This window comes from Apium graveolens, chromosome 2 (genome assembly GCF_009905375.1).
Source record: "Apium graveolens cultivar Ventura chromosome 2, ASM990537v1, whole genome shotgun sequence".
Classification (NCBI taxonomy): domain Eukaryota; kingdom Viridiplantae; phylum Streptophyta; class Magnoliopsida; order Apiales; family Apiaceae; genus Apium; species Apium graveolens.
In genome coordinates this window covers 231,553,498-231,573,427 of record NC_133648.1, presented here as the reverse complement: position 1 = coordinate 231,573,427, position 19,930 = coordinate 231,553,498, and the positions used below count along the sequence as shown (strand labels likewise).

The 19,930-nt window shown below is 33.5% G+C and overlaps 1 protein-coding gene across 3 annotated transcripts; it reads right to left on the bottom strand.

The window, feature by feature from the left end:
* Positions 1-14,885: 14,885 nt before the first annotated feature.
* Positions 14,886-18,527, bottom strand: LOC141706190 (putative fructokinase-7). Of its 3 annotated transcripts, XM_074509007.1 has the most exons (8): positions 18,327-18,523; positions 17,872-18,036; positions 17,430-17,644; positions 16,678-16,890; positions 16,397-16,597; positions 16,113-16,253; positions 15,821-15,937; positions 14,886-15,306 (listed from the first exon to the last, which is right to left on the bottom strand). In XM_074509007.1, the coding sequence occupies exons 3-8, from the start codon at positions 17,568-17,570 to the stop codon at positions 15,172-15,174; spliced, it is 948 nt and encodes a 315-aa protein (XP_074365108.1). In that variant the 5' UTR covers positions 17,571-17,644; positions 17,872-18,036; positions 18,327-18,523; the 3' UTR covers positions 14,886-15,171. The 3 variants fall into 3 exon arrangements, with proteins under 3 accessions (XP_074365108.1, XP_074365106.1, XP_074365107.1); XM_074509005.1 differs by lacking the exon at positions 17,872-18,036 and having other exon boundaries at positions 18,327-18,527; XM_074509006.1 differs by lacking the exon at positions 17,872-18,036 and having other exon boundaries at positions 16,397-16,594.
* Between the last annotated feature and the right edge of the window lie 1,403 nt (positions 18,528-19,930).

Genomic DNA, 19,930 nt, shown 5'->3' with positions numbered 1-19,930 from the left:
TCACGAGTCCCAGCTCATGGGTGGGGATATCGAATTTTATATTCCCTTAATTGTCTTGACGCGTACGCGATTACCTTGTTGTGCTGTATAAGAAGCACCCTAATTCCTTATGCGAAGCGTCAATACAAATCACAAAATCTCCTTTTTCCATCCGGCAATGCCAACATAGGGGCCATCACCAATCTTTGCTTCAGTTCTTGAAAGCTGTTCTCGCATTTCTCTGTCCATTCAAACTTCTCAGTCTTACGAGTAAGCCGCGTTAAAGGGGGCTACTATCTTTACAAACTTGAACGAACCTCCGGTAGTGACCGACCAATCCTACCTCTGGTAGTCGACCTAACCATGGTCATCAATTTATCAGTGGTCTTTTATTCATTCTTGTCAGGATCCTCCATGGGATCCTCCTCAGCAACTATCCCTTCTAGGACAACATCCTCAACCGCTACATCCTCAATATGAACAACATCCGATCTCGCGTTAGGACGCTCTATCGGATCCATAATCTGATCTCCAATAAGTAATAAAACATCATCGCATTGTTGCTCCTCAACCTCAGGGTTCAGAGTCCCGCTACCATATACGATAACGAACTACGCTTCTATCACGATATTTATAAGGGTTCCCATAAGGGTTTTAACTGTCAGTACTACGTTAGGTAGCCCGACTATGAACTTGGCAAGAGTTCTTATTATCTTAGTGAACTTATTATCTTAACGTCGCATCATCTCTGAGGTTTATAACGCTTGGCTCTGATACCATTTCTGTAACACCCCCAAATCCGGGGTCGGGGATCCGGGTTGTCACGAGTTCCATTTCCCTTAATAACACCCAATCTTAATAAACAATCAACTACTCTGTACTGTGACCCCACAATAAACACACACACCACAAGTTATAGTCTCAGAGATGAATATCCAAAAATAACACGAGTCATTTTATTCCAAAATTATAAGCCATTACACCTTAAAAGGGTTTCTGAATAAATTTACATATTCTTTGCCATTATTATAATTTATAAGTATACATAAGTCTGGTACATCAAAAGTTGAAAGCCTAGCCTATTGGTAGTTCCTACCTCAGCTACAGCGACATCAACGCCTATAGGAAACTGCAGAACGTTTCCTATCCGCTCGCGAATTGGGAGCTTGGTCCTGTTCATCTTTTCTATCTGTTGTTGTGTGATGAAAGAAGAAAGCAAGGGTGAGCAACAAGCCCACCAAAATAATATGTATAATGATTAACTATATATGAGCATTCTCATAGTACTCATGAAAGTCTTGGTCAAGAAGAAATGAACCAAGCTGGTATCTTAACGCGACCAAGTCGTAAAATATTCAGTATATATGTATATATATACTTTTCAAAATCTTGGAAGTCCTTTTCCATGCATAATATACACAGAGTTCCAGTTTATAACTGTATAAAACTATCGTTGCAAGGTGATCTCATATATCTAATCTTGTCTCAACGTTTTTTGTGAAAATCTTTGTCATGCATAAGATAATCATTAACCAGATATAAGTTGAAAAGATGAAGTTACAAGATACTCCAATATACTTATATCTTTTCCGAATACTACTTGAACTACCACTGTTCAAGTTATAATTAGTTTCAAAAGTTCATCACATAGATGAGACTACAAGACAAGATTTGAATAGATTCAATCTTTGAATATTATTATAAATAATGAAGTTACGAGATACTTCATTAAGTCCCGATATATATATACACCTATATATATACATTTCATACACTCCTTGAAAACCTCTGTTATGAAAATTATAAACAGAGTTGCAATATCCAATGAATTTGGAAAGGAGAAAACCTTGGCATAAACCTGATATCTTGCTGATCAGGCAAAGATACCAATAAGTAACCTTTTCTACTAGTAGATGGATGAATCCCCCACCGGTCATCACCCTGGCCTTATTAGGACCTTGTGCTGGACCGCCACCCGGCCTCTTACGCGTTGATGGGCTGCCACCCAGCCACTTACACTTTGATAGACCGTACCCCGACCTGTCGCTTATGCCGACTCAATTAGATGGACTTACTTCCCGAACGTTGGGTAAGTAATCAATTCATTTATCAAAAAAGCAACCTCGTTGCGAATATAAAATACACCACAGAGCCGGATCCCTTAGATTTTTGAGCGAGTATTCAAGTCCCCTTCAAAAAGGAAGATCTTAAATTTGAAAACGAGTTTTGGGATCCGCTCTAACCTTTAAAAATTATTTTGAAGACTCGAAAACACTTTAAAGAGTATTTGGAGTAATGCTGATTTAATAAAGTAAATCAGTCCCGATATATTAGAAAATATCTGAATATTATTAAATAATATTCCCATAAGGATAATCTCTATATAAATAACTTGAAGTAGAAGTTGTAAAACTTATACTTGAAATGAGTATTAAATAACCAAAGATATACTTATACGAAAGTACTATCTTTATTTGAATAATCAAAAATAAGTTTGATTATCGACACCTTATTCTTTAATAAAATAAAGAATATATTTCAGTAAATAATCGGAGTCATAGGTCCTCAAATGAATATTCAAATAATATTCAATTAAATAATATAAGCGGAGTCATCTGTCCTCGAATGAATATTCAAGTAATATTCATTAAATAATATAAAGTGAGTCCTAAGTCCTCGAATGAATATTCAAGTAATATTCATTAAATAATATAAAGTGAGTCATAAGTCCTCGAATGAATATTCAAGTAATATTCATTAAATAATATAAAGTGAGTCAAAAGTCCTCGAATGAATATTCAAGTAATATTCATTAAAAATATAAAGTTATCGAATAAACCTTATTCGATTAATAGTTTTTAAAAACCATATCAATATATATATATAAATATATATCATATACTCGGGAACATCTACTCCCGGTTTTAGAAAAGGGTTCACCTTTGGGTCCCCTATACTCAGGGTATACGCAACTACTGCTTATCTCTAGCATAGGTATTATGCAACTAATAAGCATTTGAACCAACAGATATATAAATCAAGAATACGAAACAGGCATGCATATATACCATATCACATGCTCCAATATATCGCAAGAATTTGCTAATAACAAATATGCATTTATCACAAGATCATGCATATACACATATACATCACAACAACAGTTATACGGGTAGAAAACTTGCCTGAGCGACTGGGGGTTATAAATGGCTTGGGACGAGTCTGGTAACCTATAAACAACATATAAGTTGGAATTAAACCAAAGTCACTTAAGAATCTAGACTTTAACCAATTAGACTCTAACGCTTGCTTTTGCGCTTAACGATTCACTTACGTCGCTCGAGTACCCTCGGCTCCACCATTTTTAATAAATTAACCATTAAGAATTTTAAAGCGATTCTTTCGCGAGTACCTTACCAACTGCCTAATCCACTTAACATAATTGTTTCATACCCCAGTTAGTCATTTAAAGTCCTTAACCAAGGTTTCAAAGTAAGGCGAGGGGTAATGGTTCGGTCGCGAAACGCCGTTACTTAAAACGGCCGTTTCTTCTAAACCGTACATCGGATTCAAACGAACCACATATCAAAATGAAGCTCGTAACATGAACTATCTAATTATGGCAATGGTCAAAACCTAACAGTGAGTTCACGGGTCCTGATTGTTAAGAACAAAACAGTCTTAAAGTAAATCGGACATTACGACGGCTATGTTTACGCGATTACCAAATTTTAAACTACTCCAATCAACCACAATCAACCACAAACCAACCCATAACCACCAATACCACCAAACTTCATCCAAACCTTACTAACTTAGTCCATAAACTCATGATTTTTCCAACTTATTCAATCTCAAACCAGAGCTACTAATTATACTTAAGGTTCATCAACCAATAACCAAGATTTATAACCCAAAATCATTATAATTCCATCCAAACTCTAAACATACAAGAATCATGCTCTCATGAACTATAACAAACAAAACCAAACCTAATACTCAAAGTAAAGTTAGGGTTTGGAGGGGTTATACCTTCCTTGGAGAGTGGAGAATCACTTAGGAAGCCTTAAATAACCACTAACTATCTTTACTAAGCTTGGATCTTGAAGAAAACATAAGAAAACACAATGTTAGTTTCTTGAAAACACTATTCACCAAGAACTTTGATGAATTGATTAGCTATGTTAAACATGGAATCTTGAGCTTAAACTTATGGCTCATCTTAGTTATGAATTATGGAAGCTAAAGAAACAAACCTCTTGAATTATGAAGGTGTGTAGCTTGATTTTTGAAATTTTCTCCTTTGCTTTTCATTGAAAAGCCGAGAGCAAAGAGTGGGGGAAGAAGAAAATGTTTTTGTTTTGGTTTCTTTTGATTTTTGTGTTTGTTTTACTTGTTAATTAGGTTGTTACCATGGTAAATATTGTGTGGCTCACAATCATCCAATAACACACTTGCTTGGTCATGCTTATGTCACCATGTGATGTCACCCTCCCTCCTTTGTCCTCTTCTCATTGGTTTGATGACATCATCCCCACTCATCTCTTTGATTAGCTTTTAATTATTTGGCTAATGACCGCTGATCTGTTATACGGTTCGCTTAACTTTCGTTTTCGTTTATCGTTTGAGGGATCATACCCGGGATCTTATTACTTGGGTTCCCTTAACCTTTCTCAATACATTATATTCCTTTTATGATCCTCTCTCATAATCCTTGAATTTAAATCCTTTTAATCATGTTACCTTATACTCAATTCTTTCGGTATCTGGTGGATTTTCGGGAAAAATCAAAATGTTCGGAATTGGATTCTGACGATCTTTACATACACTTATATACCATATAGAGTACTAATAAAATCTCAGAATATCAATAACAGAACCCCTACATAGTGTGGCATGAAAAGTTTTCTTATTCAGCATAATCTGCAAAATTACTATTCATAAGGGTTTCAAAAATTTCCAAAAAGTGGGGTTCTTACAGTTCACAATCAACAACAAGACACCAAGTCCCTAATAGACTCCTAAAAGTACTTTCAAATGTAGACAAATGTGTCTCAAGGGGCTATTATGGGTGCTTTGATACCACAGATGGTAAGGGCCCATATTCCTCAACACTCAACATTGCGTGCTATCAAGCCTAAGGGGGAGATTATGGAGCCCAAGCTAAAATCTAGCCAAAGTGAAGATGAAATTGGAATTGAAAGACTCAAGATGGCAACTGAAGACCCTTATCGGGACAAGGAGTTTGCTAATTTTCTTGAAGGCCTGAGAGTCTCCCTCAACTTCAATAACTTTACCTACAAGAAGGTTGTGGACAAGAATATCAACTTTCTGAGAGTGGTGCTAGTGACCAGACAAAATTTTAAGGAAAATAGATTGGTTTTAAATGTAAATGATTCTGGTGTTGGCAGGTGCATTCATGCCTCCCTATCTTTTCTGCAATCTAAAAGGGCATCTAAACTGGACATATTCATCAACAAAGTTAAGGTGACGATTCCAGAGGACACTTTTTTGCTTCATGAACTCAAAAATGGTCAAATAGGTACTTTACCTGAAGCCTGCCTAAAACCAAGCAAATGAGTGGCCTACATCTGCCTCAACACTAGAAGATGCAAACGCTTCCAACTGCCAAAGCATTGTTTCATGGGAAACAAGAAGTTGATGATGACTATAGAGACTGAGTTGAAGACTAAGAAGAATAAAACTAATGATGATGTGGAGATGATCAATTTTTTTGTTAGATGTCTGAAGAGTGCAGACACTATGCTACCAAAGATATAAATAAATAAAAAAAGATGATGACTTGGATGATGATGAGCAAAAGAAAAGTGAGCATAAAGCTTTTGGATCAAACCCAAGTCAATGAAGCAAAGGTAGTGGGAGTCATAAGGGTGATAAATCTAGAAAAGATGATAAGAAGAAGGGAAAGGATGAGAAGAAGGGAAAAGATGACAGCAATAAAAAGAAGCAGGATGGAGGAGATGGAAGAGAATCAAAGAAAACACCTTTAACCCAAATATCCAAAACTTTGCCAATCCCAACTCAAACACCAAGTCAAACACTATCTCAAAATATACAAAATTCAAAGCCCAAGTACCTATACAAACCTACTGTAACGCCCTCCAGACCCGGGGTATAAGCCTGGGGGTTACTAGCTAATCACCAAACCTGTATAATCTGATTAACAAATAATAAAGAAATAAATCTAAACCCCGTTAACACTAACCAGGATCTTTTTAGGGTTGAAGTATAAAAACAAGAACCACTAACTACTTTATTATAAACCAAATTCAAAATCTTAAAAACTTTCTTTATTATAAACATTGTCTAACCAGTTTTAAACTAAGTTCATCTTTTATTCAAACACACAGACTAACTATCTACACTCCACCTGTTCAGGCAACTCAAAGCTTTCTTCCTGGATTGGGATCAACACCTTGGGTATGAGAGGATCCCAAGGCTTGACCCGCTTCTTTACCACTCGAGTCCTGATGAGTTTCATATTCCTTCTTAACTGAAAACAATAAGGTGAATAACAACAAAAGGGGGTGAGCCAAAAATTGCTCAACAAGTCCGCAAAATATAAACAATGTTTAAGCAGTTTAAGTGAAACGGTAACCTGGGTAAAGATATAGCCCCACAAGAATAGAAAGAAGGCCATTATTGACGAGTACAAATGAACTAAACTGGACACAAGTTCGCATCTATACCCTGCTGATCAGCCAGAATACAGTGCAGATCTATATCCCACTATTTAGATCCCATCGGGCACCCAGGCACTACGGCCCATCTCAAGGAACTGGTTATGTCCCGGTCCTTAGGATTAAGTAAACTTAATCCCCAAAGTATCATTATTCAGTCCATGGAATAGCAACTGGAATAATCGGTATGCTTTGATATATTCTAATCACCAGAATACATCAATATTTGTGCGTAACAATAGAAATGAACAATGAATTCAAATGAAAAGGAGGAATCAAGAATCGAAATGAAATATGAACAAGAGAATCAAAAGAGTGCAAGCGTGATAAGAATCTGAAGAAATATCACTATTCTGAAATTAGAATAGGGGAAAAACTTGCCTTCTGGGCGACTCACTGCAAATATGTCATCTTCATCTATCACCGACTCAACCTGCCTTGCTGGCTTAGCTTCTGTTAGAGAAATAGACTGGTTTAGTCATTTCGTACTTCAATTGCGTCTTGAACCGACTTCACATCGTTCTTATTGTCTACCCATGCGCTTATGACTGACTCGTATATTACATATTAGCAAGTAAGACTCGATTAACCACATAATACACATAAGCACATAAGCACATAATCATTCTAATAGTTAAAAATAATTTTTAGAATCAAAATCGACTCGCTGATCTCTCAACTGATCATTATTTAACTCGTTTCCTATTTTTCAGAATTTTTCAAACTCGTCTAGGCAAGCGATTCGACTGATAATCAAACAAATAACAAAGTCAACTAATTTCTAGAAGAAATTAGGCTTTATTATTATTTTTAATGAAAAGAATTCATTTTTCCGAGTCAAAGGGCTTTCGTTTCGTTTGAATCGGACTAACGGTCTAATTAATATAAATAAATACGGATAATTCAATTTAATATTCAACATAAATAATTATTACTAATTTTTAAACCCTAAAATAATTTTTAAATCATTATTTAAGAAAAATCAGAATTAAAAATGATTTTTCTATAGTTTTTCGAATTAAAATTAATTTATTATGATTTATTGAAAATTATTTGATTAATTATCAAAAAAATTAATCATTTTTAAATAAATAATAAATAACAAATAAATAATAAATAATTGAGAAAATAATTAAATCTGATTTTTAGAAAATATTTCAGAATTATTTATAATATAAATCAATTAATTAAATCATTAATTAATCAATTTATAAAATAAATAAAACTGATTTTATAATTAAAATAAAAATAAAAATAAAAATAATTTGCAAAAATATTTATCAGAAAACTATTCCTCACAAAAACAGATTAAACCCGGGTTGCAAACCGGGTTGCAACCGGGTCACCAAGAACATCCCGGGTTGGGGATGAACTGGCCGGAACTTGCCCAGAATCCTGCGACCGGCCAGGATTCCGGAAAGTCCAATTCGTGCCCAAAATAACACCGTTTGGTGTGTTTCGAACCGGGTTTTCATTGTAAATCAGCACTGCAATTCAACCACGGCAACAACATCACAAAATCATCCCTGGAGTACCATCTCCGGTGAAAACAATCCAACTCCGACGAACTTTTCCAGATTCCGATGAAGTCATTTTCAGGCCAAATCACGAATCGTGTGTACTTGTTTTTACTGGAAAATCATTCTAAACTCAGTTCTAAACATTATCTAATCATTAATATCATCTAATAACCCTCAGGCTGTGTTTTCCGATCAAACCGACTCAAAGTTCGGCCAAGAATCCGATTTGACTATCCTGAACTTAAAGCTTGATGTTCAATATATAAAAATGAAGCTTAAGACGTGAGGAATCTATTTACAACATCAAATGAAACCAAAAATCATCACATAGTTCAAAAAATCATTCAACCCGACTTACAAACGGGTCAAACCAATTGAACTCGTCCTAACCATTCTGAACTGTAAAAATCATGCAAAAATACTCAAAATTTACTACTCAACGAGACAAAACTATACCTATTAGTTTCATAATCCAAATATTAGTAAATCAAAAATATCCAAATCAAAACGGGTATGAACCCTAAAATTTGAATTGATCAAACTCGTAAATAACACATGAAATTGATAACGAATATAGCTTGTACTAACACATATAAACATATATCAATCAACAAGAACATCCAAAAATCCCCAGAAATCAAAACCCCAAATCTGTTCATGAAACCCATAATCGAGTTTGAGTTTCATACCTTTTTGATTCATGTTGATGATAAAATTGAACAGAGCTTGAAAAACTATGAAGATTGAGCACAAACACGACCCCTTTTGGTTACCAGAATCGATCAAAATCACAGTTTGATTCTCGAACTCAAGAACCCTAATTTCAGAGAAAATTGGGAATTTTTTTGATTTTTAATGATTAATTAATTAAAATTAAATAATAATTAGGCTATTTATAGTAGTGAAATTAATACTCCTAAATAAAATTAAGACCCTAATTCTACATCTTTTAAAATTAATAAGCCCCTAATTTCATAATTTTTAAGTATTAAAATTTTATTTATAAATATTTTATATATACAATATATATGCCAAAATTTCCCAAAAATTGTGAATAATGCAAAAATACAAAGAAATGGTATAAATAAAAGTCCTATAATTTTATAAAAATAAAAATGTGAATTTTGTGGGGTTTTTAACACCTAATGGGGCCCGGAAAAGTCATTTTTCGCAAAACGAGAAAATTTATAAAATACCTAGATGTTCAGAATAATGCAATGATAAAAGCCGTTTGATGAAAAATAAGGCCCATTATTTTATTTGAAATACCTGCTTTAAAATCATGGTTTGGGTCGTAAAACGTTTGAAATGAAAGCTATAAATGAAAAATAAAATACCTGGAAAATACCTTATAAATACCGGGACGACATAGAATGCACGTAACACATAGCAATTAGGGTTTGGCAGATAATTCCACATAAATGACACATTAACACACATAATTTATTATAAATATGATATAGTACAGACGTAAATTTCCCAGACGTTACACCTACTGCAAACTCTCTACTCAAAATCTCTATCACAACAAAAAACTTCCTTAAAGAAACTCTCCAAACCACCTTCATTCAAACCTCCAACTAAAACTCATTTCAAGTTTGCAGGGAAAAAACCAAAAAGAATTCAAGTTGAAACTAGTTCACTTTGGGATTGTTTTAATCAAAGCGACTTTCTACCTATCTCGGAAATCATAACAGATGATGACTACCATAAACAGCTAGTTGAAGAATAGTCAAAGTCTGTTTTGTATCTTTAGGAGAAGTCAGGATTTACTTCAAGTATGGCACTTTTAATTTGTCAAACAAAGAAACTATTGAGAACTACTCCACTATGGAACTTGAGAGGGTGATCAGTTTGATGAATGCAAGGGATGCTTTTACAAGAATGAGAAAGACAGAGTTATCTAAATGGGTGTGTGAGAGAGAGAGAGGAATGAAAGAGATGTAAGGGAAAAGGCTGAGAGGGAAGAAAAAGAAATGAAATGTGCCCAGGAAATTGAGATGTTTGCGCAAAGATCTAATGAGCTAAAGGCTAAGGGGTTGAGCAGAGTTTCTCCAAATGGTGTGTTTCTGTATATCAGGACTCACAAGTTATCTCTAACTGAATGGCTCAAGCTGATAGAAGCTCTAAGAGGAACTGAGATTATTGAAGAACTTAAGTGTCTAGTCAGACTCAAAGATCTAATTAGAGAACAACTAGGCTATGAGAAAGTCAGATGATCATGTAAATTAATTATGTATATAACTGCAAGAATATATAAAAGTTGTACTTTGTAAATTTGTCAGTCTTATTTTCTTTAATTTTAGCTTGGGGTTAGTCTTTTTATCAGGCATGAATTTGTGACAAGTAATTTTCTGACAAATTGGGTGAGATTATTGTGCAAGACATGCATGTACATAACAAGACTAAGTCATCTTGACAACCCTAAGGATAAGTTGTATGATTTTCAATTGTATTCTGTAATTGTAATCCTTGAGTCTGTAAAAATGCTAAGTACATTAGACAGGAGGATTTTTCTATGAACATCCATCAAGATAAAGAATAAACTATGAAAGAAGATCAATCTTGATCATGCCTCATAGAGAAGAATAGAAGTTTGGAGTTGAATAATATTGTTGTAGGAAAAATGTTCTAAGTCAGATATCGACAAGTCACAGATCACGAAATGTAGAAAAGTATGTCGATAAGTCTAAAATGACTTGTACAGAAGTCCTAAGAGATATCGACAAGTCAATCTATATGTAGAGAACTAAAGATATTGACAAGTCAAAAAGTCCATTTAGAGAACTGGATATATCGACAAGTCAATTCCTCATGTAGAGGACTAGAGATATCGACAAGTCAAATCCCCATGTAGAGAACTTGAGAATCGACAAGTCAAAAGCTTATGTAGAGAACTGGAGATATCGACAAGTCAAAAGGTTATGTAGAGAACTGGAGATATCGATAAGTCATTTTACTTATGGAGAACTGGAGACCTCGACAAGTCAAAGTCCACGTAGAGAACTTGAGATATCGATAAGTCATTTTCCTTATCGATATGTGACATCTCTATACAACAAAAGAGATCTCGACAAATAACTTCAGAATTCTGAATACAGACAACTTGAAGATCCAAGATTGTCAGTCAACAAACAATTATATCATTGAATTGGAAAGCATATAAATGCAGTTTGAAGAATACAAGATCAAGGGTCAAGATGAACTGGACAAAGGGGGTCACAAATCTAGTAGATTTTGCACATATATGCTAACACTAGAAATAAAAATAGACAAAAAAGATTTAAAAAATGTGTTGGTCTATTTTAGTGCAAGTTATGTAAACCGTGCTTGTTGATTTATAAAGCATGTCACGGATCCTTTGTTTAGTAGTAACAAACATATTTATAAAATTTTTTGTAATTCTCTCAAGAGAAGTAGCTGAGTTCTTATTGTTAGGTCCCGAATTATCGTAGAAGGGGGTGTTGAATACGATAATCACTAAATTAAAAATTCTTTCGAATCTTTAGCGGATATAGATTTAGTGCTCGATTAGTGGTTTCGTATTCTTGAGAGGAATAGTGTTTGGAACGATAAAAACAAGAAACACGAGATATTCGGAGAAATATATATTCGTATATAAATCCTCGAGGGTGTTGCTACACTTCGATAAATAAATTAACCGGCTACAATCTAAGAACAATAAAGTTCCTAGCTACTACAAATATTTACAAATCAAATCATATACAATGATCTAGCTTTTGTTTGTCTAAGGATTTAATTACCGGGTAACGATTATAATGCCCCTATGAATATACAAGAATTAAATCGGGCATTATAACGTTACTCCGGTGAGAAGTTAAACGGATATTCAAGAAACTTGAACTTCTCTGTAAATCAATGCTGCCATTTTCACTACTCTCTTGGGAGAGAAGATGAACAGAAGTTGATCCCAAAATGAATGGCTTATTTTCTTCTGTTGCAAAGTGTAGACTTTATCCAATAAAATGTGTGGCTGAGGATAGAGGAGCTTCTGTGGTGATCAATAACTTTTCTGTGGCGACAGGAAGCTCTGTGGCGACAGTAAGCTCTGTGGCGACAGGGGGATGTTTAGTTTATTTGTTTACATCTGTGTGGCGACGACTACACACCAAAACAAACTGACTTGAACTTTGTTATTTCATTCCCTGTTGTTTGTTTTGATTTTCTTTCTGTTTTTGTTTTTGTTTTTCTTTTCTTTTTCCTTTTTGTTTTTCTATTTCTTTTTGTTTCCTTTTTGTTTTCTCTTTATTTTTTTTTCTTTTTAAGTTTAAATTGTAATTAAATTAATTTATAAAATAAACTTAAATATAACTTATATAAATAAACTAATTTAGATTTATAAAATAAACTTATTTAAAGTTTATAAAATAAATCATTTTAAGTTTATTAAATAAATTATATTAAAGTCCACTAAATAAATTTATTTAATTACCAATTAAACTTTGAGCTTCGCCAGTCCACTGAGATGTTTAGCTGTATACCCCGCGCACCTTTTCTCGTACTTTAACTTATAAATGTTCAATCCAAGTACGTTCCTCAACTTAACAATCTTTCTATAAATAATACCCAGATTCCTTTCACGAGATGTTGATGTCTAGTGCAACTGGTCTGGTTCACAGACGACTAACCCCGATTCAAGTCTTCGTATTATAGACTTGATTACATTGTTAAGCTTGCCTCAACTTTATCGCTCCATACACTGACTATCAGTAAACAACTGTAATTTCACTGGAATCCTTTATGGTACTTTAGACAACGTCTTCATTAACCTCTATCTATACCCTGTCTTCAATTCTTCAGATTCCTATGCTTCGAACACTGTCTATCTTCAATCTACGCCAATACACTGAAATCTTCCGGTGGCACTTGTATACAGAATCTTCAACAATCTGAAACCCTGAAAGTCTTAACCTTTGTTCTTCACTGAGGCATGATCATATTAATGAACTTCTTTCAGTGACCTGTAGACAGACTTCGGGCCTTCTTCTAATCTTCTGATTCTTTGTATTTGCCTTGTCTTCATTCTTCCTGATTACTTGTGTAGACGTAGTATTATTAACCTTTCATGTTCTAGTGTTGTTATCGTGTTGAGTTATCACGTAACTGTTCATACAGCTACGCAGTCTCACCAACACTTATTTTCAAGAACACAGATTTGTAGTAAGACAAATTTGATGTAATATAAATCAAGTGAGTTTTTGATAAATTACTTGTGTGTCTGCATATAGTATTTTATAACTACAAATTCATTCAACTGTTTTGTTCCATAAGCCAAAAAAATTATCAAAAGTTAAAGAAAACACATTCACCCCCTCTTTGTTGCATTTCATACCTAACAAAGATGATGAACAAATTTGTCACCACCAAGAACTAATCTGTATTTCTGATAATTATCAAAATAATTTTTGATTTTTATATAAATTAGAAACAATTTCCAGCTATTTATACTAATGAAAAAATAATACCCAAAATAGCAATAAATGATGTTCCGATCTCACAATTAAAAAAAGCATCCCAGCAATAATAATTTAGTCAAATAATTTTAAATATATTATTTTTAATTAAATAAAAAAATCATATCACAATCCCCCAAAATTACTAATATTTCAAACATACCAAAACACAGAATATTTGAATAATATTTTATATTATACAAATAAAATTACAAATTTTGTAGGCGTTGACGTCCCGGTCGGGTCCCGGTCCGATAATTTTTAAGAAACTGAAATATTTTCTAAATTTAAAATAAATCCCGAAAATAAGTATAAAATATGCAAATGCACACAGAACGATACAGAACATGGCGAGATACAGGCTAATTAATTAATTTCAGATTACAATTAAGTGCATACAATCGCATTTTAACACGTAACAAATATTTAAAAAAGGCTCGTGTCCTTACGGGACCGTAGATAATATCTACCGCATGTTAAATCATGGTAAACAATATTTTAAATTAAAATGAACACATAATAATTTATTTAACAAGTAACAAAATAGTCGCAAAATATTGTTTTTGAATATTTTCACTACTCATCCGCTATTAAGGTGAACTCGGATAAAATACCAAATAACATTTCTGACACGGATAAAATATCCACTTAATCCCTTAAATTTTAGATCATACTCAATTTACCGATAACGAACAAACAATCGGCTTTTAGTAATAATTTTTGAAAATAGTCAAAATAATCAAATACCTTCACAATAATGACATGATCGATACACAATTACCAATTAGCAGCTCATATAATCACACGAACTCATCCAATAGGAATAAAATACCGATAATTTTATTCCTTTCATATCAGAAAAATCACATTAAATATTTAAATAATAATAAATATAACTTCTGAAAATACGGGATATTACAATTTAAATATTTGTTGTCGGAAAAATTCGAATATGTAACCTTGAGCATTGCATTATTTTAATATTTAGATTTAACTATTCTAATTATTTGATTAATAAAATAAGATCGAGGTTCATGACAAGGGATAATCAAAATTGAGGTTGGACCAAATTATAACTTATTTCTATTATTATAGTTTAGGATATATTAATAATAGATAGATTTTTTGAAAGAAAATAACAACTTTTGAATTATCTCCAATGGGGTGCCAACTAGTGCTAATATAGTTAAATTATCAAAAATATTAATAAATTATTTTCTCTTTTTTCACATGCACTTTTAGCATGCTTTAAAATTTGCTTCAATGTTTAGCATTCAAAGTTGTCAATACATTGATACAAGTATAAATTAAACAGAAGGATACATGTTTTTGGTGGGAATGTAACCCCATTTTTCTATTTAGGGTGACAAAATAATGCCAAAAAATAATTATTTTGGTTGGCACCCAGCTTAAGTCTCCACAGAGGCAACAAGAGTGTATATGCCACACAAACAGTTTGACACACTTTTTTCAAACCCATCGATTCTCTTATAATTTTCATCCAGCAACTTTCGTTAAGATTTGATTGACTGCCTCTTTTGTGGGCAAGGCTGGAATTGCTCCTTTTTCTGTTACTGTTAAGGCGCCGCATGCATTTGCAAAAAGAATAGCTGCTCTAAGTTTTTTTTCGTCCTGACAAGTTAAATTAAGAAACCGAGTTCAGTGGCAATGTGGTTTCAACTTACAACTACATTAAGAAACCTGCATGCTGCAGTAGGGCACTATAGTAGTGTATCTAAAACTGATGTTTCCAGACCCGCTAGGGAAGAAATATAAAGTGTAATAACTGAATTATGATAAAACTGTCAATCAAGAATAAAACAACGTAATGATTGAATTGTTGTAATGGATATAGAAGGGAAGATAAACCTGCTACTATCACTGGATGTGAAAGAATGTTACTAAAACAAGATTCTCTGAGGGCAAAGATGTTAATAGACTGAAGGATTCAGAAATGTTGTTGGTCAAAATTGAATGGCAAGAAGCTAGATTAATTGTAGCATATGAGTGGCTACTCTTGTATGTTCCTATTGCTTTTTATTAAATATATTGGCTTATTCTTATAGGGTAATCCGCTTCCAATGTACTGAAAAAGAGTTTAAAATTTCAAATAGACATCACAAAAGCTACTTGTAAGCATGTTTACCATGTACAAATTCAAGTCAGAAGCTAAGTTGTTCAGTATCGCACCAACAAAAGCATCACCTGCACCGGTTGTGTCCACAGTCTTTACTTTTAAACCAGAAACTCTACCCTTGAATTCCTGAACAAAATGTTTACTGGTAACTAAGGACTAACACAAAATACTGAAATGACACAAAGGACATAATAAATCGAGGAAATAACCCCGACTAAAGCTAGAAATCAGTTGTATATAATCATGCATGCTAGTAGGCTAATTTAGAAATATGTAACTACTCTGTATCCTGTAAGAATACCTTGGTATAGTATCTGCAACCCTCAGATCCTTCTGTTACTAATAGAAGTTTTAGGTTAGAGTGGTATAGATTTCTTAAAACCACGTTATCATCATAAGGATCATCGCCTCCAGTTAAGAAAGAAACTTCGTCCTCGCTTACCTACCATGTCATAAGAGTCTTGTTTAGTGCCGACATAACAATGGACTATTACTGTATAATAACATAATCTTGCATCCTGTCATAATTTCTGTAGACAGCTTATTATAATTGCAACATTTCACTCTTTAGAAACTAGACTAGACCTTGATGACATCTGCTTGGTCCCAAATGCTCATTATACCGTCCCGAGCAGCATCCGCTGATGGCCATAGAGCCAGTCTCAAATTTGGGTCATAAGACAGTATGCAACCTGATCTTTTTGCAACTTCCATTGCATAAAGATGAGTAGACCTACATGGTTCTTCAATCAAACTTATTGAACCATAGTGAAAGATTGTTGCCTGCTTTAAATATCACTTAAATGTAAATTAATATATGTGCATCAGCATCAAATCCATTACAAGAAAAGATGAACAAAGCAAACCTTCTGGATTAGATTTATATCAAGTTCTGATTTGCGGAAAAGCATATCTGCACTGGGATTACGGAAAAACATAAATTCTCGCTCGCCATCTGACCTAAGGGTAACAAATGACAGCGCTGTCCTAGCAGCTGGGTCAAATCGTATGCCAGAATTATCAACCTTGTTCTCTTTCAAAATATCAGCCAACATGCATCCAAATTCATCCTCCCCAATCTACGATACAGTAATCAAAGTTTTTTAATATGATTGCTGCACTTAAGTCGAAGGATGAGAAATTTATACATGGAGGAAAATGCTATGAAACCTATACATAGACATTGAAAGGAATGAGCAGGAAAAAGAAGTTCAAATATAGCGTAATCAAGTCAATCGGTTAATCACCTGTAAAGTTTGGTACATATATTGAATCTTTTAAAAATATATTTCACAAGTTCAAGCTTGAGAAAATCTGTGTAACTGACTCTGTAGCAACAACAACAACTATCAAAGATTCTTACAAATTTCAATACATGTACAACAAGAAAAGTTCTGTTTTTCAAGTGTACATGAAAACAACACATTTTTTCCATTTTTAGCTAATACATCATTATATTTTTTTTGTTCAGCCACTCACAAAAATGCATACTATATTAGAAAAATATTTCAATCATGTTCCTCCCCTGATCTTTGAAATGCTAATTCAGATTCAAATAAATAAATAAAAAGAAACCACACTTGTTGAAGTGAAGTAATTAAATTCTTTCAGACTTCACCTTTCCTATAAAAGCAGAAGAACCTCCGAGCCTGGATATACCAACAGCAACATTAGCAGGAGCACCGCCAGGGGCCTTCTTAAAGGCGTCTGCTTCTGCAAGCGAAACACCGCCAACTGTGGGCACAAAGTCAATCAACATCTCGCCAAAGCATACTACCAATGATTTTTCATGTTGTCCTCTGTTGGAATTTACAGTTACAGCATTATAGTGACCTGCATATAGGCAATGACTTCACATTATTAAAAATAGGGAAAATTGTTAATTTTATGATTTTGTATCAATTGTAATGATAAACAGCCTTATTAATATAAAATCACATGGATCATGGGTGACTTGGAAACAAAAGACGGAAGTAGTAAAATACGGTAGCCTAAAGCACATAAAAAAGTATCCAAAATTTGAGCTTCTGAAGTAGCAAGAGTTCTTGTTTTTATTTTACCTCTGCAGCTCTTCTCCAATGACCACGGAGGATGTTAACAGAAGAAAAAAGTATCACATTTGTGCACAAAAGTTATGTATCAAATTCATGAACAGGGCACCCAAGAAAAAGGTAAGAAAACTAGTAACGTCTTCATTTTTTTTCATTATGAAACATACCAGAACCCTGGACGACAAGAAATAAACCCTGATCAATAGAGCTATCTAATCGTGCTCATATAACTAGTAACTTAATTGATGCTCTTACAACAATATGCGACATAATGAAAAGAAATCATTCAAGAACATTCAGTAAATACTTAAAAGCATATCCAAATAGAAGATTCAGGTATTGCCATAATGATTTAACATTAGAGTTGTCATGCAATTTTCAAAGTTTATGGCTACAAGTGTGGAAAAAGCCATGCATGTCTAAATTTAGAAAGGAAATACAGAACTAAGCGAAAGTGAACGAACCTAAAGTGGCGTTTTCTGCCATTGTAGCAAGGACAGAGTTAAATTGTGAACTGTAATTTACTAATTCGTAAAGTATTACCAGAACTTTTATATTCATGTATACTCTATAGTGGACGCTATTTATACAGAGTAGTGCAGAGAAAACTCGATGTGTGACAGTACGAATAACATGTTTAAAGAATCGTAAAGATGAATTTTAAATTAAACGTAATTTTTGTTGGATTATGAGATCGGATTTAACTAGGGTCATAATAAGTTGAAAACTGAAGAGACTTAAAATAAGAAGGGAAAATATGACGAACAGAGTCCAAGACAAACAGCTAATTAACAAATGTGGAATTTGATCATCTGTGTTTTAGTGTGCCAAAATATTTCAATGCCTAACATCGGTTACACATATGGGCGAATTTCATGTCAGGTTCGGTAGTGATAGGAATATAGGATGTGACACAAATGAAGTCACCAAGTTGTAGAATTTAAATTTTTTTTGAAAAGATTCTACCCATATTAATTTTTGGAAATTGATCTGATTAAGGGTTAGATAAATTTCACTGAGCTTGTTAGATGTCCATTTAGTTGGTCGAAGCTATGATATAGTATGTTATCACGTCACTGCAAATGCACACCCTCATTTCTGCAGATGATATTTGTTATGACAGTAGAGATGATCTGACACATGATACAAATACCACGTAAAAGACGGAAAAAGAGATGGGGGATTTGCCGAGGAAACTTCATGGATGAAATCGAACCAAGCTTTGGTTCTGAAAAGTTGCTGTATTTCTTTTATTCCTTCTGTCCAAGAGAGGAAGACCATTATAATATAGTGTACTGAAGTAACAGAACAAGTAAACAAGTCAAGGCCCATAAACAAGAAGGTGCATAAACTGTCAGTTTTGGACTTTGGTTACAACATGATCTAGACCCAACAAATTCATGCCCAACAAGCCCTTTTCCCTTCTACAAAAATGCCTTCCCGCCCTTTTCTAACATTATTTATTTGTATCGAGCATTGTTCTAAAAAACGGAAATCGGCATTATTCGGTAGAGTAACCTTTTAGTGATTAATCGGATAATCGATAATTAATCGGATTGATTAATCAGAGCATTAATCGGATGTACTTAATAGAATATAAAAAAATTAATTTATTAAATTAAATATATAAATTTAAGAAAAAAGTGCAGTGATTAATCAGATTATAAAATCGAATCGGCAAAGTATATTAGAATGATTAATCGGTGAAATTGGTGATTTTTAGAACAGAGGTATTTAGGTGTTATTTCATTCTTTAACATTCTAATATGGTTACTATTTTTTTATGGTTTTGGATGAGAAATAATTAAAATCAGAACTTCGAATGACATCTATTAAATCTAGTATATAGGCTATCACATCACGCTTTGTTTTTTGTTTACATATCTATATATTTAACTTAAGACCCGCTAGATATTTGCATTTTTTAGTTTACTATAAATTGTTAGTTTCCGTTTTAATCATGAGATTACAATCCAATTAGACGGAATGAAGTAAAATTTCAATAAAAAATGTATAGTTACGAAGATTGTACAAGTATTAGAACAGATTCATCTTGTCCTTTATGACA